We start from the raw sequence: 24,694 nt of genomic DNA, 5'->3' as shown, positions 1-24,694 counted from the left end.
AAAAGTCAACATCCTTCAAAATGAAAATTCTCAACAAATTAGGCACAGAAGGAATGTTTGTACCTCAACCCAACAATGGCCATATATGACAAACCCACAGCTAATGTAATACTTGAATAGGAAAAAAAATAAATGGAAAGCTTTTCCTCTAAATTTAGAAAAAGACAAGGATACTCACTTTCATCACTTTTATTCAATGTAGGCAAGAGAAAGAAAGGGCATCCAAACTGGAAAAAAAATAAGAAAAAAAAAGGGAGTCCAATTGTCCCTGCTTGCAAATGGCATAATCTTGAAGCTACAGAAAATCCTAAAGACTCCACCAAAAAACTCTTACAAATATTAAGTGAATTCAGTAAAGCATTTCTATATATCAACAGCAAACTATCTGAAAAAAATCAAGAAAGCAGTACCATTTATAAGAGGTATAAAAAAATCTCTTAATATGTTTAGTCAAGGAGGTGAAAGTCCTCTACAAGAAAAACTATGTAACAGTGATGAAAGAAATTAAAGAGGATACGAGTAAATGGAAAGATACTCCATGTTCATGGATTAGAAAAATCGATATTGTTAAAACATCTATACTACCTAAAGTGAATCTACAGATTAAATGCAATCCTTACCAAATTACCAATGACATTCTTCACAGAAACAGAAAAAAAATTCTAAATTTTTTTTTAAAAACCCCAAATAGCCAAATCAAATTTGGGGGGAAAAAAAAAAGAACAAAAGCTGGTGGCATCACACTACCAGACTTAAAAATGCACGACAAAGTTTTAATAACCAAAACAGCATGGAACTAGCGTAAAAACAGACACACAGACCAATGACACACAATGGAGAACACAAAAGTAAATCCACACAATTACAGCCAGCTGATTTTCAATAAAGATACCAAGAACACACTTTGGGAGACGGTAATCTCTTCAATAAACGAAGCTGGGAAAACTGGATATCCACATGCAGAAGAGTGTAGCTAGACCCCCTCACTCTCACTATATACAAAAATCAAGTCAAAATGAAGACTTAAATTTAAGATCTGAAACTAGGAAACTGCTAGAAGAATATGTAGGGAAAGTGCTTCATTGGTCTGGTCCATGATTTTTTGGATAAGAACTCAAAATCACAGGCAACAAAAGTGAAAACAGACAAATGAGATTGCATCAAACTAAAAAGCTTCTGCACAACAAAGGAAACAAGAGTGAACAGACAGCCTACGCAATGGGAGAAAATATTCGCAATCCATGCATCTGACAGGAGGTTAATATCCAGAATATATAAAGAATTCAACTCAATAGCAAAAAAAAAAAAAAATCTGCTAAGAAATGAGCAAATGAATAGACATTTCTTAAAAGACATACAAATGGCCAACAGGTATATTTAAAAATGCTCAACAACATCACCAATCATCAGGGAAATGCAAACTAAAACCACAATGAGTTATCACCTCACCCCAGTGAGAGTGGCTATTAACAAAAATAATAATAATAATAATGACAAATATTGGCATAGATGTGAAGAAAGGGAAATTCTTATATACTGTTAGAGGGAATGTAAATTAGTATGGCCATTATGAAAAACAGTATGGGGTCCTCAAAAATTAAAAATAGAACTACCATATAATCAAGCAATCCCACTATTGGGTATTTATCCAAAGAAAAATAATTCAATATATCAAAGGAATACATGCACTCCCATGTTTACTGCAGCACTGTTCACAATAAGCAAAGATATGGAATCAACCTACGTGTCCATCAATGAATGGATTAAAAAAATAAAGGAAATGTGGTAAGTATACACGATAATAATATTCAACCATAAAAAGAATGAAATCTTGTCATTTGCAATAACATGAATAGAACTGGAGGACATTACATTAAGTGAAATAATCCAGGCATGATCTTGCTCATATGTGGAATCTCAAAAAGATGATCTCATAGAAATAGAGAAAAGAATATTGGTAACCACATTCTGGGGAGGCTAAGGGCAGAGAGAGGGGGAGGACAGGGAAAGTTTGTACAAAATTACAGTTCCATAGGGAAAATAAGTTATCGTGTTCTATTGCACAGTAGGGTGACTATTACGATATTGTATTATATATTTCAGCATCTCAAAATAACCAGAAGAGAGGACTTTTTAATGTTCTCACCACAAGAAAATAATAAATGTTTGCAGTGATATGCTATATACCCTAATTTGATCATTACACAGTGTATACACATACCTAAACATCACAGTGTACCCCATAAATATGTACAATCATTATGTGTCAAGTAAAAATAAAACAAAAAGAAGATCTCTTGGTTTAGATAAAATTTGCAGTGACTGCATCACACACAAGCAGAAAAGGTGTTGTCTCTGAAACCATTTAAATGGAAGAGGAGATGATCTAGTTTGGAATACTGTGTCAGATGATGCAGAAGAAACTCAAGGAACTGATGTTCAACACGCTGTGGTGACAATTCAATAAAGCAGTTTAAAAAGAGGTGTTGAATACATTTATTTTACAAAATGCAAGAATGCAATCTTCCAAACCAGTACATTATCTATATACATACTTATAAATAAATGTGTAACTATAATAATAAATTAAATATTTACAAAAAGAGGTAAACGGTCTTCTATTTCATCAAATTCATTTAAAAGTTTATATAATTACCATGTTTTCCCCCTAAAAAGACTTTTTTAGACATTCCATTGAAAAATTAGACTTTCATATAATCAAGATTGCCTTGAATTCAACTAAACACATGTTTTTTTGTTGTTGTTGTTGTTGTTTTTTTTTTTTTTTTTTTTTGAGACAGAGTCTCATCCTGTCTCCCGGGCTGGAGTGCAGTGGTGCAATCTCAGCTCACTGTAACCTCCACCTCCTGGGTTCAAGCAATTCCCCTGCCTCAGCCTCCCAAGTAGCTGTGATTACAGGCACCTGCTACTACGCCCAGCTAATTTTTTTGTATTTTTAGTAGAGATGGGGTTTCACCATGTTGGTCAGGCTGGTCTCAAACTCCTGACCTTAGGTGATCCACCTGCCTTGGCCTCCTAAAGTGCTTAGGATTACAGGCATGAGCCACTGCGCCCAGCTAGATGTTTTCATCAAATTTTTCCAGCTTTTGTGTGGAAAACATATTATTGGGGTGGGGGGAGTTGAACAACTAGAAGCAGGAAGATCAGTTAGGAGACCAGTGTCAGAGCAAAGAAGAGATGCTATTGGCTTGGTTGGGGCAGTCTAGATGAAAAGCAGGTAAGCAGGGGACCATCTTTTTGGAGGAAGAGTCAATATGACTTGTTTATTAATTGAATGAATAAGAAAAAAATATGGGTTACTCAGAAGTTTGGGTTTGAGTAACTGGATAGAGTGTTACTGAATGTATTTGACTATCACTGAGTAACTGGATCAAGTGCTACTGAATGTTTTTGACTCCCAGTCTGGGAGATGGGATGGAGTTAGAAAGCATATTTGATTTGTATATGTTAAATTTAAAACTCCTCTCGTGTATGCAATTGAATATGTTAAGATAATATAAGCCTGGAGTGGAGAAAAGTTCATCTAAGTGCATATCATCGCACAGGTAGTGTTTGAAGCCAGGGGATTAGATGAAATCACCTAAGGACAGTGATGAAAGAGAAAAAAAGAAGGCTCAGCACATGAAACAGAAAAGCGGAAACCAACAAAGAAGAGACTGAGGTGGGAAGAAAGCAAGGAATGTACATTAAGCTCCTATTATGAGCCCTAAAACTACAAAGATAAACTCCAGTTTAAATTCCCAAGTTGCATTGAAGCATTTTACTTCCCTTTTTCACATACTCCCACTAGAAAGTCACATTAGCCCTAAAAACAGGAAATTGTACCATTCACAGTCAGAACCTTCAAAAACCTCTTAACAGTGATGGTATAGATAAAATGGATTGAGAGAGGGCCCAAGAACACGAAAAGGAAAACGCTGACCGGTGAGTAGGCAGAACCTCAGCAGCACCTCAAGCCTTAAATGGCAAGGGAACAAGACAAGTTTTGGCTGTAGTGCTGATGGGACGACATGAGGTTTTCTCAACCCTGTGAACAAAGGAATCGGGTGCCAGAAAACCTGGCACAAAGGTCATGCTAACTACAAAGAGAGGGATCGCAGGGAGACTGAAGGAAGGAAATTGTTTAAAGGAAAGAAATGATTTGATGAAAGTGGCATTTGGGAGATATTAATCAGATAGCAGATAAGCTAATAAATGCGAAAAGGAAGACAAGCAGGCAATTAGGAGTTAAAAGTGTACAGGTGAAGAGGAGAAAGAGAAACACAAGAGAAAAGAACTGACTGCCTGCAAATGGTATGAGTAAAAGACAAGATTCCAGTAATATATTATGGATAGAATGGCCCATTTATATTGTGTAAAGTCAGTTATATAGGTTTTAAAAATAAAGAATTCACACTCCTTGCTTTAACTTAATTCAGGCTTCTCCTTAAAGATGCCATCATCCCAGTTCCCCTGGGTCACCCCTATTCCCTTCGAGTTCTACCGAGCTCTATGTGCCCATCAGCGAGCTACTCCACTGCCTATTTCTACTTCAGATATTCTCATCTGCAGTAGACTACTGGAATAACATGTAAATTGTAGATATCCATCCCATTTGAATTCATTCTGGACAATATCACAACTGGCTCCTTGCTGAGGCTATATGCTATTTACAGAGACTCAAAACACTACAGTTTTCTCCTTGCTTCACTCCACTCTAAGTCCATTTTATTATTATTATTATTATTATACTTTAAGTTTTAGGGTACATGTGCACAACGTGCAGGTTTGTTACATATGTATACATGTGCCATGTTGGTGTGCTGCACCCATTAACTCGTCATTTAGCATTAGAGATATCTCCTAATGCTATCACTCCCCCCACCCCCCACCCCACAACAGTCCCCGGTGTGTGATGTTCCCCTTCCTGTGTCCATGTGTTCTCATTGTTCAATTCCCACCTATGAATGAGAACATGAGGTGTTTGGCTTTTTTGTCCTTGCAATAGTTTGCTGAGAATGATGGTTTCCAGCTTCATCCATGTCCCTACAAAGGACATGAACTCTTCATTTTTTATGGCTGCATAGTATTCCATGGTGTATATGTGTCACATTTTCTTAATCCAGTCTATCATTGTTGGACATTTGGGTTGGTTCCAAGTCTTTGCTATTGTGAATAGTGCCACAATAAACATATGTGTGCATGTGTCTTTATAGCAGCATGATTTATAACCCTTTGGGTATATACCCAGTAATGGGATGGCTGGGTCAAATGGTATTTCTAGTTCTAGATCCCTGAGGAATCGCCACACTGTCTTCCACAATGGTTGAACTAGTTTACAGTCCCACCAACAGTGTAAAAGTGTTCCTATTTCTCCACATCCTCTCCAGCACCTGTTGTTTCCTGACTTTTTAATGATCGCCATTCTAACGGGTGTGAGATGGTATCTCATTGTGGTTTTGATTTTCATTTCTCTGATGGCCAGTGATGATGAGCATTTTTTCATGTGTGTTTTGGCTGCATAAATGTCTTCTTTTGAGAAGTGTCTGTTCATATCCTTCGCCCTCTTTTTGATGGAGTTGTTTTTTTCTTGTAAATTTGTTTGAGTTCATTGTAGATTCTGGATATTAGCCCTTTGTCAGATGAGTAGGTTGCAAAAATTTTCTCCCATTCTGTAGGTTGCCTGTTCACTCTGATGGTAGTTTCTTTTGCTGTGCAGAAGCTCTTTAGTTTAATTAGATCCCATTTGTCAATTTTGGCTTTTGTTGCCATTGCTTTTGGTGTTTTAGACATGAAGTCCTTGCCCATGCCTATGTCCTGAATGTTATTGCCTAGGTTTTCTTCTAGGGTTTTTATGGTTTTAGGTCTAACATGTAAGTCTTTAATCCATCTTGAATTACTTTTTGTATAAGGTGTAAGGAAGGGATCCAGTTTCAGCTTTCTACATATGGCTAGCCAGTGTTCCCAGCACCATTTATTAAATAGGGAATCCTTTCCCATTGCTTGTGTTTGTCAGGTTTGTCAAAGATCAGATAGTTGTAGATATGCGGCATTATTTCTGAGGGCTCTGTTCTGTTCCATTGGTCTATATGTCTGTTTTGGTACCAGTACCATGCTGTTTTGGTTACTGTAGCCTTGTAGTATAGTTTGAAGTCAGGTAGTGTGATGCTTCCAGCTTAAGCTGATAAGCAACTTCAGCAAAGTCTCAGGATACAAAATCAATGTGCAAAAATCACAAGCATTCTTATACATCAATAACAGACAAACAGCCAAATCATGAGTGAACTCCCGTTCATAATTGCTTCAAAGAGAATAAAATACCTAGGAATCCAACTTACAAGGGATGTCAAGGACCTCTTCAAGGAGAACGACAAACCACTGCTCAACGAAATGAAAGAGGATACAAACAAATGGAAGAACATTCCATGCTCATGGGTAGGAAGAATCAATATCGTGAAAATGGCCATACTGCCCAAGGTAATTTATAGATTCAATGCCATCCCTATCAAGCTACCAATGACTTTCTTCACAGAATTGGAAAAAACGACTTTCAAGTTCATATGGAACCAAAAAAGAGCCCACATTGCCAAGTCAATCCTAAGCCAAAAGAACAAAGCTGGAGGCATCACGCTATCTAAGTCCATTTTTATCTGTTTAATGCACATCCTTTAATTTATAACTGTTGTTTTCCCCCATGCAGAAACAATTTGTACTTTAAATATGGAATGAATTTTTCCTCTTCTCCATCTCCCTGCCAGAATCCTCAGCAAACTCATCGTCCAATTTAATGCCTCTGTTTGTAATTAAAGCTATTATCTCTCAGCTTATGATGGCCAGATGATAAATAAGTTTGGGCCCAAATTCAAATTACAGTGACCCCAGCACATCTATAGACCTACTCTGTAATTATTCTTCATTTCCTAAATATATAACTGGAATAGACCACTTAGCAATTAGCAGAATCCATACATTGGCTATCTGATCTGTGGAGGTAGGCTAGTATGGTAAGAAGAGACAAATGAAAGTCTGGTACATCCCCTCTCTAGTAAGCCATATCAACATAAAACCAAATCATAAAAATTAGTATCAAGAGCAAAAACTTAAAATATGTAGGTGTGATAATATTCCCATTTAAACTATTTGTTCAACTGAACAGATTATATTGGAAAAAATTAAAAATAGTCTATTTGGCCTAAGCAACATCTTAGAATATGACTGTAGTGGATCTTGAAGAATGACAGTAGATCATCCAAAATGTAAATATGTGACTCCCATTGCAGCTGCAATTTAAGATGTAATATTTCTACTGGAGCAAATCATCATAGCCCTGGCATCTTGGGTGCTATTGACTTGGCAAAGGTTTTTTTCTCCGTATCAATTTAGAAGAACTACCAGCATGTGTTTGCTGTTGCTCATCAGGGCAAACAGTTCATGTTCACTGCCTTGCCTCAAAGCCATGCTAACTCTGCTACCCTTGGCCCTAAAACACTCTGCAAAGATCTGGGACATCTTGACATCCCACCAAACATCCCATTTGTACACTATTTTGATGACATTAAGCTGGTTGGACCTGAGGAAACATCAGCAGCGAGTACTTTTTAGTTGGCTTAGTAAGATATATGAGAGAGCAATAAACTCCAGAAAAATTCAGGGGACTACCACTTCAGTCAGGTTTCTGCAGCTCAGTGGTCTACAGCAGGTTGGGACATCCCTCCAGGTCAAAAACAAGTTATTGCATCTTCTGTTGACTAACCAAAAAAAGAGGCACAGTGCTTGGTGGGCTTTTGTGAATTAAGAGGTAAAACATACCACCTTTGAATGTGTGCCTCTCATTTTCTGAAGAATTCACAAACTTACTAGTTTTTAATGGAGTTGAAGTAGGTAAAGGCTCTGCAGCAATTCTACAAGTTGCTCAGCCACTCAGGCCTTATGACCTAGCATATCCAGTACTACTTGAGCCCCTACAGCAAATGGAGCCCCAGGGAAGCATCAATAAGTGTGAATCACAATACACATCTGTGCAGCTTAAGAGCAAAGTCACATTCTCACATGTGGATTACTATTCTCCTTTTGATAAAAAGCTCCTGATAGAGAATAAACATTGCGATTGAAACCAAATGATCACATGACCTGAGTTACTTATCGTTAACCTGGCTCACCAAGCCACTACGTTAAGTATGCAAAGCAGTAAACCATCATCAAATGAGTCAATCACTATGAGACTGAGCTTCAACATGTCAAAAAATATAGTAGTAAATTGCATGAACAGTGGCTTAGATTCCTTCAACACATACTCCTCTGTGTTGCCTTCTCTCACTTAATCCTGATTAAGAATTGTTTATGACCAGCTAACTGGCAAAGAAAAGCACTGAATCGGGTTAGCGAATGGTTTGGTACAATGTGCTGGCACCAAATGAATGTGGACTGCTGCATTACAAGCCTAATCAGAAGTGTCCCTGGAAAGAACATCCTCCCAGTGAGCAGAGCTTCAAACAATACATTGTGTTGCACCCTGTGTTTAAACTGAGATGCAACTCAGATATATGCTGATTCATGGGCACTGGGGCTTACAGCTTAGTAGGATGGTCAGGAACTCAGAAAACTGAGGAATTTGAAAACTGGTGACAAGAAGTTCTAAGAAAGAAGTATATGGGTAGACTTCTCAGAATGAGCACGTGCATGTTCACTAACAGGCATCCACTTCAGAGGAGGCTTTCAATAATCAAGTGGACAAGATGACATGTTCTCCAAATGTCAACAAAGACTCCTTCTCCAGCCACCCAGGGCTTGCTCAATGGGCCTGTGTACAAGGGAGCAAAGTGACAAAGATGAAGGCTCTGCAAGGGCTCAGCAAAAGGAATGCTCCTCATAACATATTAATCTGCATTTCACTGATTACTAATGATGCTGAATATCTATTCATATCATTATGAATCTCTTTATAATACACAGATTAACTATTATATATGGTGCAAAATTTTACAGCTTTTGTTAGCATACAAATTTTATTTACGATTTTTGGAAGATATAAAATTTTCTAATTTATATGTAGCCAAACTATCAGTATTTCCTTTTATGGTTTATTTCATTGCTCTTCTTCTCAGAAAAGCTTTCTTTGCCCATATTTAAACATATTTTCTTCCAGCTGTTTATGGTTTCTTTTTGGTATATAATTCTTCAATGCATCTGGAATTGGCTTTTGTACGGTAGAAGCAGAGAAAATAATTTTTCCCCACACAGTTAACCAATTATCCAGAGTAAATATTTCTTTTAAAAAATATTTCTTTTAAAATCAAAGCAGATTTTTTTTTTATTTCACTGATTACCACATTATTAACAATATTATGGGGAAGGAAAAAAAAACTCTACGAAAATCTGATCCATCAGGAGCCACTGACATTTCAGGCTCACGGCAAACCTATACAATCAGCTTACAAGACTATTCATCCTCTAAAAGGATTATCATGTTGAGAGATGCATAGGCCTTATTTTATCGCCTGTCATAGTAATATGAGTATGAAGCCATTTGGAGAAATAGGTGGACATTTGTGAGCCATCATATCATTTTTATCTGATCTTGACAGCTCAATTTCACCACCTGTCTCATGCTAGATAGATTTCAGAGCTGACATCACAGAAAATGTGCTGAAATGTAAAATGTAATCCATAAAAGGCCAATGGTGATGATGGTATGCAGAAAAACATATTTGCATAATGGAGCAAAGGTCATCCTGGGCTACCGATATGAGGCTTCCATTCTCAGGCAGATGGGCAGCACTGTGATTTGTTCAGGACTCCAGTTGCTAGTGCAGTTTCAAGGGACAAGTAAGGAAGGAAGAACAATTTTCTGTATAAACTCATCACAGAGAATTTTAACGTCTCTCTAGCCTGAAGGCTGGCTCTCTTTTGCATACCTTTATATTCAACCTTGCATTTTATATGCACATGAATACAATACCTGGGCTGCAAAGCACAAAGGAACAGCTACTAACTATTTTCCATAGTCTGCACTGGCTGCCTATTCGTTTCTGACAATAATTTATATTACTAAATTTAATCTAAAAGTCTAAAAAGATGTGAACTTTCACTGCCTCAAGGATCCCCTTAATCCCTTCTTAACCAACTAGTACCCATTGCTAATATTTCCTTTAGTTTGTTTTTCTTCATTTTATATATACATATATATTTAATTATAGGAGTGAAACATGCTTATTACAACAGCCTAAAAATACAAATGAGTAAAGATAAATAATCTCACCATCACATCCTCCTCAGATAAGCAATTTGGTATTATTCTTCCATATCCATTTTTTAACGAAATTGTATGCAAATACATGCAAATAGAAGTTTTGCCATTTTTGCTTTACAAACATAACTTCATAATTAATATATAACTCTGCCCTTGCCTTTTTTCACTTACCTATATACAATGAATATCCTTCCAGGTTAATCAAATGAATCATTTATATCACAGCTATATCATTATTTATTGAAGCATTTCAATACCAATGGATATTAACTATATTTCCATTTATTCACCACTTAGAAATAATGCTGCATTAAATAACCTCAAGCATATATCCTGAACAATTCACACTTTTATTTCTAGTGGCTAAATCAGATGCATGCCTGTTAAAATCAAAGCAATGTGTATTGTTAATAGTCATAGATGTTTCCAATCACTTAAATCACCTTTTAAAAGGCTGCAGCAACTCACATTTCCTCAAGCAGTATTTAAAAGTCACTGTGAAAAGTAGCTCTGCTAACTACTATACCACCAACTCTAAAAGTGACTTTGGATTTCCAGTTCTGCCAAGATGGAGTAGGATCAAAACAAGCACAGGAAGACTCTGAAAGGTGGAAAAAAGGTGGACTGGCTACAGAATGAAGGACTGGAGGAACAACATAGCAGTAAGTCTCCTTCCCTTCTTTATTGCCTCTCATGTATTCCAAGAGGGTGCTAGACAAGCCTCCAACCCAGAACTATCCCCGCAAAAAAGCGCTAAGAAAAGCCTGTTTTCCCTGGCCAAAGGATCAGTGAAAAAAGATGGCCTAACAACAGAAATTCTTTCTAGCAATACCTGCCCTGCTCTGACAACACAACAATGGAAAATCACATACAACCCTTCCCTTCCCAGTCCTCCACAGTTTTAGTGGGACCATGGGAATTTGATCTTCTACCTTAACCCACCCCCAGGGAAACAGGTGGCCCACTTCAATTCCCCAACTGAGAAGTATAGGCAAAGCAGAATAGGGAGCTAATATTCCATCCCCTGTAAAGTGGAAGCAGTCAACAGTTACTCAATTCCCCTGCCGGGGTAGTGTCTGTAAGACTCAGCAGAGAGCGGATCCTCCATTCCCTGCCCAATAGAAACAGGCCATTCTTTAATTTCCCTGCTGTGACAGTATTAAGGTGTCTGAGTGGAAAGCTATCTTCCATTCCCAACCAGCAGAAGCAGGCAGTGATCTGATTCCCCTACAAAATCAGTGTCAGTGAGGTCCAGCAACCAGCAATAAAACCTCCACTCAGCAACAATAAGACTTAATGACACAGAGCAAGATGAGGACTCAAGACCTAGGCAAAATGTCCAGGACGTAATCTAAAATCACTCATCAAAATGAGAACCAAGAAAATCGCATGAATCAAAAAAGACCATCAATACATACTACACTAGTATGAATCAGATGCGAGAATGATCTAACAAAGATTTCAAAGCAGCTATCATAAAAATGTTTCAAAAAGCATTACAAATTCTCTTAAAACTAATGAAATTGTTTAAAATCTCAGATAAGGAAAAAGGTTATAAAAAAGAACCAACGTACAATATAGAACTGAAAAAACACAATAACTGAAATAAAAACCTCACTGGATAAGCTCAATAGTAGAGTGTAGATGACAGAGAACAGAACCAGTGGACATGAGTACAAATAAATTAAACTTATGAAATCTGAAAAACAGAGAAAAAATAGACAAAAGAAAAAAATAGTCTCAGGGATCAGTAGGAGAATAACAAAATAACTTACATTCATATCATCAAAGTCCCAAAAAGGGGAAGAGAGAGAAAATGGGACTGAACAAGTATTCAAAGAAATCATGCCTGAAAAATATCCAAATTCAGCAGAAGACATAAATCTATATATTCAAGAAGCTGATCAAACTCCAAATAGGATTAAACCAAATAACCCACACCAAAGATATATCACAATTAAACTTCTAACTCCTAAAAGCAAAGAAAACATCTTCAAAATAAAGAAATAACACATTATTTATAAAGGAATACTAACAGAAATAACAGATTTGAAACTATGATATGAAACCATAGTGGACAGAAGAAAGTAGAAAAATTTTAACGACTAAAAAGAAAAAAAAAAACCTGTCAACTACAAGTTCTAAATGCAGTAATCTTCAGGAATAAAGGGGGAATAAGATTTCTCAAAGAAAAGTAACCTTTTTTTTTCCAACAGCAAACACACCCTTAAAAAAATGTCTAAAGAAAGTTCTCTAATCCTAAAGAAGTGATAATAGAAGGCTAAGAATATAAAAAAAGAAGAACATCAGAATGGGTAAGTTAGAGGTAGATGTAACAGTCTAATTTACTTCCAATAAATTTCTTAAATCATATTTGATGATTAAAAGCAAAAAATATAACACCATCTGAAAACTGCTCAATGCATGCAGAGAGAACAACCTTAAGACAATTTTTTTTTTCTTTTTTGAGAGGGAGCCTTGCTCTGTTGCCCAGGCTGGAGTGCAGTGGCACAATCTTGGCTCACTGCAACCTCCACCTCCCAGGTTCAAGCAATTCTCCTGCGTCAGCCTCCCAAGTAGCTGGGACTATAGGCGCACACAACCACGCACGGCTAATCTTTGTATTTTTAGTAGAGAAGGGGTTTCACCACGTTGGCCAGGCACCGTGCCTGGCCAAGACAATTATATTTTAAAAGTAGGGATAGTAAAGGGAAAGTAGGGAAAATAAAAGGAAAGTAGAGAAAATAAAAGTAAACTAGGTGTTTACTCTTCATTCGCAGTGATAACAGATTATGACTAAGAGGCTATTATAAGTTATGTATGTATATTGCAACAACTAGAGCAACCACTAAGGAAACTATGCAAGGTGATATACTCAACAGTGCTATATATAAATCAAAGAATCCCAAATGTTCAGATAACCCAAAGAAAGGTAAGCAAAGAGAAAAAAAATAAAGAATAAAATGTCAGACTTAAACCTTAACATATCAGTAATCATCTTAAATGTAAATGGTCCAAACATACCAATTAAAAGGCAGAAACAGCAGAGGTGATACAAAATTATTACCCAACAATGTGCTGCCTATAAGAAACTTGCCTCATATGCAATGATATAGATAAATTTAAAGTAAAAAAATGAAAGCAGGTATAAAATGCAAACATTAATTTAAAATAAAGGCAGGAGTGGCTGTATCAATATCAAATGAAGTAAACTTCAGAGAAAATTATTAGAGACAAAGATGGACTTACATAATGATAAAAGCATCTGTACACAAGAAAACATAATACCCTAAGTAAGTATGCAGCAAACAAAGAGGCCTCCAAATACAGAGCAAAATTTGTTAGAAAGCAAAAATTGTTAGAGGTGAAAAGAGAAACAGACAAAGCCACAATTATAACTGCAGACTCCAACACCCTACTTTCAGAAATTGATAGAAATATTAGAAAGAAAAACAGTAAGAATAGAGAATATCTAAACAACGCAATGAAATAACAAAATCTAATTGACATATAAAGAACATCTCCACCAACAAGTAACAGAATGTACATGCTTTTCAAGCGCCCTGTACCATTCACCAAAATAGACCATACATTAAACTACAAGACAAACCTCAACAAATTTAAAAGAACTGAAATCACAGCAAGTGTGTTCTCTGACCATAATAAAATCAAACTATATATCAATAACATAATGACAACAGAAAAATTTCTAAATATGTGGAAATTAAATAAGACATCCCTAAATAATACATGGATCAATGAGAAAGTTTCAAAGGAAATTAAAAAGATACATTAAACTACATAACATTTTTTTTAAAAATCCAAATCTATGCAAATGCTACAAAAGCATTTGAGAGAGAGAGTTATAGAAATAATGCTACATGAGACCTTTTACAAAGAGAAAAGGTTTCAAATCAATAATCTGTTTCTGCTTTCAGAAAGTAGAAAAAGAGCAAAACAAAGCAAGCAGAAGGAAAATATAAAAATCAGGGAATGAACTGAAAACAGAAAAATGATAGAGAAAACAAAAAGCTGGTCACTCAAAAAAACCATGATAATAAATCTCTAGCAAAACTGATAAAAATAAAAACAGAAGAGGTACACATCATCTATATCAGGAATGAAAAGGGATATCACTACAAATACTTCAGTAGTAAAAAGATAAAATGGAATACTAGAAAAAATATTTAATAACACAATAATTTTTTAAAAATTGACGAATTCCTCAAAAACCATAAACTACCAAAACTTGACCTAGTAAAATTTTAAAATATGCATGGCCTTGCAATTTAAAGAAATTGAATTTGTAATTTAAAAGTTCCTGAAGATAAATCTGCAGGCCCCAATGGATTCACTAGAGAATTCTACAAAAATTTTAAAGAAAAATTAACACATTTCATACAGTCTCTTCCAGAAAACAGAAACAGAGGGCATACATCACAATCCATTTTATGAGGCTAGTATTATATTAATACTAAGAGGAAAGAAGGGAAGGAGGGAGAAAGAAAGCAAGCAAACTATAACCCAGTATCTCTCATGAACTTAAAGGTAAAAATCCTCAACAAAATATTAGCAAATCAAATTCAGCAAAATATAAAAGAATTAACACACTGTGACCACGTGAGATTACTCTAGGTATGCAACTGCTGTAGAATTTGAAAAACAACATAATATATTATAGCAACAGCTAAAAAAATCATATTGTTATATTAATCGATAGAGAAAAAGCATTTGACAAATCCAACATTCACTCATGATGAGAGAAAAAAAAACTCTAAGAAAATTGGAGATACAGAATGAGAGTGACCTTCCTCCACTGATAAAGAATATCTACAAAAAAATCTAGAGTTAACATCATACTTAACAGTGGACGCCTAAAAATGCTTTCCCTACAAGGCCAGAAACAAAGCAAGAACATCTGTTCTCACCACTCTCATTCAACATAGTACTGGAAATTCTAAATACTAAAATAAGGCAATGAAAATAAGGGGCACACAAACAAGACAGAAAAAAATAAAACTGTCCACATTTGCAGATGACATGATTGGCTATATAGAAAATCTCCTGGAACCTACAAAAAAAAAAAAAAAAAAACAAAAACCTACAACTGATAAATGAGTTTAGTAAGGTTGTAGAAGATAAAATCAAAAAACACAAAAATCACATCAATTAAATGTGGAAACTGAAATTAATGATGCAATATCATTTACAATTGCTCCCCTCCAAAAAGAAATACTAGGTATATACTTAACAAAACATGCTGAAATTATAGAATGCTAATGAAAGAAGGTTAAAAAAAAAAAACTAAATAAATAGAGACACCACGTTCAAGGATCTGCAGACCATACAGTAAATATATCAACTATCCCTGTATTGATGCATTAGTTTAATGCAAGCCCAGCAAGGTTTTGGCAAATATAAACAAGCTCATTTCAAAGCTTATATGGAAAAGCATATAGGTCCCAGAACAGCTAAAACAATCTTCACAAAAAAGAATAAAAAGAGAGGAATCACTCTGCCCAATATTAAGCCTTATTATGGTCAAGTAATCTTAATTACAGTAATCAAGACAACGTTGTATTGATAAAGGGACAGACACACAGATCAACTGAAAAGTTTAGAGAACCCAGAAGCAACCCCAACACAAATATGCCCAAATGATTTTTGACAAGGTACAAAAGCAACTGAATGCAGGAAAGATAGCCTTTTCAACAAATAACACCAGAGCAATTAAATATCCACAGGCAAAAACCAAAACTAAAAGAAAATCTCTAACTAAACTTTATACTTTATGCAGAAAATTAACTCAAAATGGATCACAAACTTAAATGTAAAGCGTATAACCATAAAAAATATTTTTTAAAACATGGGAGAAAATCTTTGGGATCTAGACAGAGTTCTTAGTCTTGGCATCAAAAATACAAACCATTAAAGGAAAAAATGATAAAGTGAACCCATTAAAATTCAACACTTTGGTTCTGTAAAATATCCTGTTAAGATGACAAGCTACACATGGAGAAAAAAATTTGCAAACCGTTTATCTGACAGTGGACTCGTGTCTAAAATATATAAAGAACTCTCGAAATTCCATCTTTGGCCAGTGGAAGCTCCTTCACATTGGCTCCTGCATTCTTTTTAACATGACCTTAGAAGTCTCTGATAACTTCCTTGCTTTCAGGAATGACATGTCCCAGCCTCAATTTGTTCATTTCTGGCCTAAATGCAAAGCTATGCCAGAGACTTGGAACCTATTTATACAAGAGACCACGATTTGAGTAGAAAATGGTAGTTAGGAATTAAAACTTGAATACTAGCTTCTTAGTGTTATAAACTGAATTCTGTTCCCCCCAAAATTCATATGTTGAAGCCCTAACCCTCAATGTGACTATATTTGAAGAGAGGTGTGTATTTGGAGATAGGGCTGTATTTGGAGATTTAAGGAGGTAATTAAGGCTAAATGACATCATGTGGGGGGGCACCTAATCCAGCAGCAATGGTGTCCTTAAAGAGGAAAAGACACCATGAGTGCACACACACAAAGGAAAGGCCATGCGACGACACAGGAAGAAGGCAGCCCTCTATGTAAGCCAAGAAGAAAGACCTCACCAGAAACCAAACCTGTCGACACCTTGATCTTGGATCTGTAGCCGATGAAACTGTGAGAAAATAAATTTATGTTGTTTAAGTTGCCCAATCTGTCATACTCTGTTATGACAGCCTGAGCAAACTAACACAAGTAGACACAACTATGAAATATATAATTTCTTTAAAAGGATAGAAAAATAAATGAGTTTATTCTAACACTTTTGAGTCAAATTAAGGATGAGAGAATTTTACTTATATTTTTATAATTGTACATTTTATTTTACACTGATAATATTGGTTATTACTGGAATTCGCATAATTGTTAGTTTTACCTTACCATATATAGAGTGACTATATATATATATACACACACACATACACACACCATACATATATAGAGAGGCCACATATATATATACACACACATACACACACACACCATATATAGAGACCATATATATACACACACGATATATATTTTATATATATACACACACACAGACATGCACATACCATATATATATATAAATAATAGTTTCAAATGGCAATACATATATTAACACTGACAAGAAGAACACTGAATGCAGTTTAAGGTTTCTTAATGGGATTTTGGTCACTAAAATATATTATGATAGAAATATTCTGCCATAATACCGTGACTTAAACGCACTCGCTTTAAATATCTCTTCCCTGGGGAATCATACCACAAACTTGACACACAGATTGTTTTCAACTTTTAAAGACCATTTTATTTTTATTTCTATTTTTAACATTACATAAAACATTTACATGGTTCTTAAGTCTAGACCATAAAGCAGGTACATTCAGAGAAGTATAGCTCACTCCTGCCCCTGCACCTTCCTTATTCTCTTCCTAATCCTGTAAATTATCACTCTTGTAATTTATTTAACTTTCCATTCTGTCTTTTGTAAAATATTAGTAAAGGCACATATCTTCTCTGTTTTCACCCCCTTTCTTAGACAAAAAGGTATTAATAGTATGCTATGAATACTGTTCTACATCTGACTTTTATCAGGATAATATCTTGTAGATGATTCCATGGCTGTGTACAGACATCTTCCTTGTGCCTTTCCACAACTGTGTAGCCCTCCATTCTGGGGATGGTGGTGGTTGGCAGAATGCTAAAGATCCCCCTGCCCCCAAAGCCCCACCATCCCGGCTATTCAAACACTAATCTAGATACTTCAGCTGGTCCCCAACTTACAATGATTCAATTTGCAATTTTATGATATGTTAGTTTGCAATGGTGCAAAAACAATATTCAGTAGAAACCATACATGGAATACTCATATAACCATTCTGCTTTTCACTTTCAGGGAGGTATTCAATAAATTACATGAGATATTCCACACTTTATTATAAAACAGGCTTTGTGTGCAGGGAGCGGTGGCTCACACCTGTAATCCCAGCACTTTGGGAGGCCAAGGCAGGTGGATCACTTGAGGTCAGGAGTTCAAGACCAGCCTGGTCAACGTGGTGAAACGCTGTCCCTACTAAAAATACAAAAATTAGTCAGGCATGGCGGCACGCACCTGTAATCCCAGCTACTCAGGAGGCTGAGGCAGGAGAATCACTTGAACCTGGGAGGCAGAGGCTGCAGTGAGCCAAGATCACACCACTGCACTACAGCCTGCATGACTAAGCAAGACTCTGTTTCAAAAAAATTAAAAAAGGCTTTGCATTAGATGATTTTGCCCAACTATAGGCTAATGTAAGTGTTCTGAGCACATTTAAGGTAGGCTGGGCTAAGCTATGATGTTCAGTAGGTTAGATGTATTAAATGCATTTTTGACATGATATTTTCAACTTATGATGGGTTTACTGAAATGTAACCCCATTGTAAATCAAGGAGCATCTGTATTGGGAAGTGAGTTTGAAGACATAATTAAAGTCCCAATTCCATTAATCTTAAGATACAGAGATAATCTGAGTGAGCCTAAGCTAATCAAGTGAGACATTTAAAACTCATTTTCTCTGACTGATGGCAGAGGAGGGAAGTCAAAGATGTTTGAAGCATGAGGGGAATGAGTCTCTGCTTCTCAAGGCATGAGAAGCAATCTTGCTGGCCACCAAGAGAAAGTAAACAGGTATGCAGTAAACTGTCAATGAAGAAGGACAGATTCCTGAAGCTGAGCATGAACCCCAGCCAAATACCAGCAAGAAAGTGAGGATGTCAGTCCAAAGACTGCAAGAACATGAATTCTGCCAAGAATCAGTGAGCTTGGAAGAGGACTCTGAGCCTCAACTGAGAATCTCAGCACCAGCCAACACCTTGACATCAAGTATGTGAGATGTGAGCAGAGGATCCAGTTATACCAAGCCCAGACTCCTGACCCATGGAAACTGTCAGTTTAATAAACGAGCACTGCCTTTAATCATGGAGTCTGGTAATTTTCAACTTCCAAAATACAAAGACAAGGTAACAACATTCGTCTGCTTTAGCCATCTTTCCCTTTGCTTCTGCCCTTGTGGTTTTGTGCCTTTTAATTCTTTTATTCTCATTTGAGTACAGTATCAGAAGAGAACATGTTCAACCAGAAGATTACTGCAATGATTTCCTCAACTGGAAATCCTCCTCCATCTGTTCTTTACTCCTCCTAATGTTCTTGGCACTTGGCATGTGAGATCTCCTGGACCTCCACTCCCTATTTCTTATTGTTTCCTCTCAAGTTTCCTTGTCTTTGTCATCTGCTCTGAATGGTTCAATGTACCCTTTAATACTGCCTTTCAAAGCACTAATGCTATCCCTAGCAGAGGCCATTCTCTTCCAGTTCTAGACTTTCAAAAAAAAAAAACAAAACAAAAAAAACACTGCCTTCTCCATAGAGTTTTCAATATTTGTTAAAATTCTTTTTTCTCTCTTCCTTAGTTCTGCCTCCACAAGAAATGCCTGGTCTGGCCGGGTGTGGTTGCTCACACCTGTAATCCCAGCACTTTGGGAGGTCAAGGTGGGTGGATTATTTGAGGTCAGGAGTTCAGCCTGACCAACATGGTGAAACCCTGTCTCTACTAAAAATACAAAAATTAGCTGGACGTGGTGGCGGGCACCTGTAGTCCCAAATACTCAGGAGGCTGAAGCAGAAGAATTGCTTGAACCCGGGAGGCAGAGATTGCAGTGAGCGGAGATTAAGTGAGACTCCATCTCAAAAAAAAAAAAAAAAAAAAAAAAAAAAAGAGAGAGAGAGAGAGAGAGGGAGGGAAGGAGGGAGGGTGGGCGAGCGGGCAGGCCTGCCTGGTCTTCCCATTCTTTCTCTTTCAAGTACTATGTTTCCCTAAACGGGCTGGGACAAATCTCTGCCTATTGACTTCTTAACCTACTCAGTGCCCAATCAGGACAGGTGTGGCAAAGAAGCAGGTATTAAGAGGGAGCTGTTCTCTTCAAGGACAGGAAGGTGGCGTAGTCTTTCTAGAACCTTACAGACAGGGTCGGATTGGCCCACCATTTCCGTTCTGCTCAAGATCTTGTGGGGATAAGACTGCAAGCCCAAACCACCATATGTAGAAAGCATCTGCATTTTAGACCCTACAGAAGCTCCAAGTTCTACTATTCATGCTGAGCTTAGGAGCCCAAAGACAGGAGCACCATCTCTGCCACACAGTGCAGGAAAAATGGAGCCTACCTTACCTCCCCTGCAAGGCTAAGGTCACCTTCCGGACCCTCTCTCTACACTCACCCTGTTTGGTGTGTTGCTCCAGAGAGTGAGAAGAGTGGAGGTCAGTGTCAGGGGCATGCCTTCAGACCACTATGTTCCCACCACTGCTTCAGCTTCTAAACATTTATTCAGAGATAAGTCACAGCAATTCCCAGGGAGGAAGGACCACATGTGTCATACCCAATATCTGAAGGTGTAAGTGGTTTAGTTCCTTCCAGTTAAAGAGTTTCTGAAGTTGAGGTTACAGGAAGTATTTTAGATAGCATCATCAGAGTGGCTCTCAGAAGAAGTAAACCTTGGACAGAGACTTGAATGATCTGAGGAAGCCAGTCACGCAAGCATCTGAAGGAAGAGATCATACGCACAGGAAACAGCAACCAAGAAGAGCCCTGAGGTGACTGCATAGGCTTAGTGCATTCAAAATGCAACAGGCAAGCCATGGGGCTGGAATGGAGCATGCCCAAATAAGACAAGGGCTAACACAAGGGCAAGAACTAGACAAGGCAGGACTGGTAGGACATGGTGAGGAACAGGGGTATTATTTCAGAGTGACTGGGTGTTACTGGAGGAGTCCGAGCAGGGAAGAAACAAAAGCTGATTTGCAGTGTGTAGGTACTCTAGCTCCTATATAGAAACCAGACTGTGAATACAGGAAATGATGTAACAGCATCCATTGAGACACTTTTTTACTTGTTCTTTCTCTTTTATTGTTTTATTTTCTCCTTTTTTTGTTTTTCTCTTTTCTTGCTCTAACTCTATATGGTAGAACTGTTGAGAAGCTATATTAGTTGTTCCAGTGAAAAATGATGGTAAACGCAAAGACAAATGAGAGGGAGCAAAGCCAGCGGTGAGGCCATTAAAAATAAATAGACAAGAGCAACTTCCACTTCTGGCCATAATGGACTAACAGAAACAGGATTCACCTTCCCATATAAAACAACCAAAAAATAGCCAAAATACATGAAACATCACACTTCAAGACATTGGACAAGGAAAACCAATGATCCCTAAAAGATGAGAAACAAGGAGGTTTGTTAGGAAATTCCACACCCCTCAACTGGAAGTGATTGATCTACAATGTAATGACATCCTGACACACAAAAATCAAGAGAAGAACCTAACAGAATTCTACAAATGCCTTCCCAGTGACAAATCTGCTTAATTAAAATCATACGTTCATGAGTTGATATTGTTATTTGGCAGTATCTATCTGTGTGAAGACATTTTCAAAGACAAAACACATTAAATCACATTAAAAATCAGCACTGAGAAGAACATTTGCAACTGATTTAATGATAAGGACACTAACTTTGATCCCCAATTAAGCAAAATGTTATCTCCCCCTTCCCCGAAAAAAGAATTCTCTTCTTCTCCTTAACAGACCTGTATTACAAAAGAAAAATTTCATTCAATTAATATTGGTATTTTTTATGTCAATAAAAAATATGTAGGCTGGGTATGGTGGCTCATGCCTGTAATCCTAGCACTTCGGGAAGCTGAGGCAAGAGAATCACTCAAGCCCAGGAGTTCAAGACCAGCCTGGACAACACAGTGAGACCCTGTCTCTATCAAAATATTTTAAAAAGTATCTGGGCATGATGGCATACACCTAAAGTCCCAGCTACTCCGGAAGCTGAAGTGAGAGGATCGCTTGGGCCTGGTGTGGGGATCAAGGCTCCAGTGAGCCATGATTACACCACTGCACTCCAGCCTGGGCAACAGAATAAGACCCTGTCTCCAAAAATACACATGGAAATGTGTTGTCTTGTTTGTTATATAGGAAGGTATATAATAGCCCCAATTTTGCCTCTTGACCTACAAAGCCTACTCTCTCACTGTTACCAGGAAAAAAAAAATTGTCCACTCCTAATCTAGATCAATCTCAGCAATACCAGGCTCTGCTCAGTACTCTAGAACAAGTAAAACCTTGGATCTAGAAACAGACATTAAACCAAACTGTCAGGGCTCCTCTGGGCTTCCATACAGCATGGATCAGATGGTTCAGAAGGTGTTAATAAGAAAGCATCAGAACATGAAGCAAACTTGAGGAGCATCTAGAACAGCTCCTCCTTTTAGAGAAAAGAGTTACAAGCCAGGAGAAAGACCTGTCCTTCCTACCAGTCCATAAACTCTCACCCCCTGCCCTGCTCCTCCTTCTGAGCCTTCAGCTACTTATTCCAGAATCTTACAATAAGGAAAATTAAAACCAAGCCACTGGTCTAATATCGACTCCCAAAGGTACAAACCAGAACCATCTCAACACCCTGCTTTGGATTGTTCTCAGATCTAGGGCTGTGTTAGCCCATTCTCACACTGTTGTGAAGAAATATCTGAGACTGGGTAATTTATAAAGGAAAAAGGTTTAATTAATTCACACTGCTGGGGAGGCCTCATGAAACTTACAACGATGGCAGAGGGTAAAGGAAAAACAGACTCCTTCTTCACAGCCAGCAGGATGGAGTGAGTGCCAGCATGGGAAATGCCAGACACTTAAAAAACCATCAGATGTGGTGAGACTCACTCATTATCACAAGAACAGAATGGGGGAAACCACTCCCATGATCCAATTACTCCCACTTGGTCCCACCTTTGACACGTGGGGATTACAGGGATTATAATTCAAGGTAAGATTTGGGTGGGGACAGAGAGACAAACCATATCAAGGACATACCAGGCATTTCTCACCCTGCTATAGCTTCAGAGGTCTTCTCTGGGTCCTCAGTACTTCCAAGCTGAGATTACAAGTGAAATATTAAACCTCTGGAAAAACTCTTAAAAAAATACCAGATACACAGAGGCCAAGAAATGCCCTACAACTACTAATACAACAGGCACTAAATTGAAGTTATTGATGAAACCATCAGAGAAAATCTTACCTTGCTTGGCAACTGAGCAGCAACATCTCACGGTTATAAATCAAAATATATAGAAGAACCAGGAAGGCTTTTGCTCTAATGTATGTTGAGGGGCTTTCAAGTAAACGGATAATTGTGGAGACAAAATCCTGTAGAAGACATTTAAAAAATTTTTTGAGAGAACATAAAAAAACAGTGCAGTCTCAATTCTTAGAGTGAACAGACTATAATAATCAAGCAGATGGCAGGAAGTAAAATAATAACTACTGTTTTTGCATTCTCAATTTGTGCCAGATCCCATAACTAAATTTTAATATTATCTCATTTAAATCTGAAAGTTAGTCATAAAAAGTTGACAATATTGCCCCGCTTTAAAGAGAAAAATGAATATTGAAAAATTATGCAATTTACCCAAATTCAGAGTTGGATAAAATCCAGGCCAGTTGAATGACAAAGCCTGCCTGTTAACTACTCAATCACACAACTGGAAATGTGGCAGCAAATAATACAACTGTCAGTCACAACTACATGTAGATATAAATCTCTGAGAAGAGCTGCATATAGAGAGATCATACCTCTAGTCCACACATCTGAGGGCTTAACAGACAAAATAAAGACAATACTCAATACATAACACAAAGAAACATATACTCCTATAACACTCTTTAAAGGTATAATTCAACACAGAGGACTAAGTATTGACAAGGAATAGCGCTACTTTCCCTTTTAAAAGACAGCCTATAAATAATTTCTGTAAATATGCAAACAGAAAACAGACACACATGGTTAACGAATGTTAAGTAGTCAGAAATACGGAATCATAATATCAGCAAGATGGCTACAGAGAACAGGAATATATAAGTTCCCAAGAGAGCTTAAGAGAGGCCAGCACCTAACAGTAACACTGTGTGCCCAAGACAGATATAAGAAGCTCATTTTTTTTGGCCACACTCCAATCCTTTTCTATTCGGTGCTATGTTTCCAGGTAGGAAGAATTTACATAGTCATGTATATGCCATGTAAATTCTATGCTACTTAAGGATAAAAACATATCTAAGCATCAGTCTCTCCTACTTCCTGAACCAAATTATCAAAGCCAAATTATTCATCTCAGGTAAAAAAAACAAACCAATGCAGTCATCCTTGAGTAGCAGATCTGTTTTCTACCTTTCCAGCAACTAGACAGTAGAAAATCCATCTCCCCAGAGTCCATTCCTGATTCTAATTTATACTCTGTGGTCTAAGGACCACCATCACAAGTCTGTTTCCCATATCAACACCACCCCCAACATATACACACATAATTCCAAAGCCATTAAAATTTCCAGCAA

General features: G+C 37.2%; 1 protein-coding gene across 16 annotated transcripts in view; it reads right to left on the bottom strand.

Moving 5' to 3' along the window:
* Nucleotides 1–24,694, bottom strand: part of ULK4 (unc-51 like kinase 4) — a 727,378-nt gene that overhangs the window by 494,990 nt on the left and 207,694 nt on the right. For all 16 annotated transcript variants that reach the window (XM_054550402.2, XM_054550404.2, XM_054550405.2 and 13 more), the window contains 1 exon segment: nt 23,385–23,512. In XM_054550402.2, the coding sequence (XP_054406377.2) occupies nt 23,385–23,512 (128 nt within the window).

This window comes from Pongo abelii, chromosome 2, assembly GCF_028885655.2.
Source record: "Pongo abelii isolate AG06213 chromosome 2, NHGRI_mPonAbe1-v2.0_pri, whole genome shotgun sequence".
Taxonomy (NCBI): domain Eukaryota; kingdom Metazoa; phylum Chordata; class Mammalia; order Primates; family Hominidae; genus Pongo; species Pongo abelii.
The sequence above is the reverse complement of the archived record's forward strand: the minus strand, read 5'-3'. Positions and strand labels throughout refer to the sequence as shown.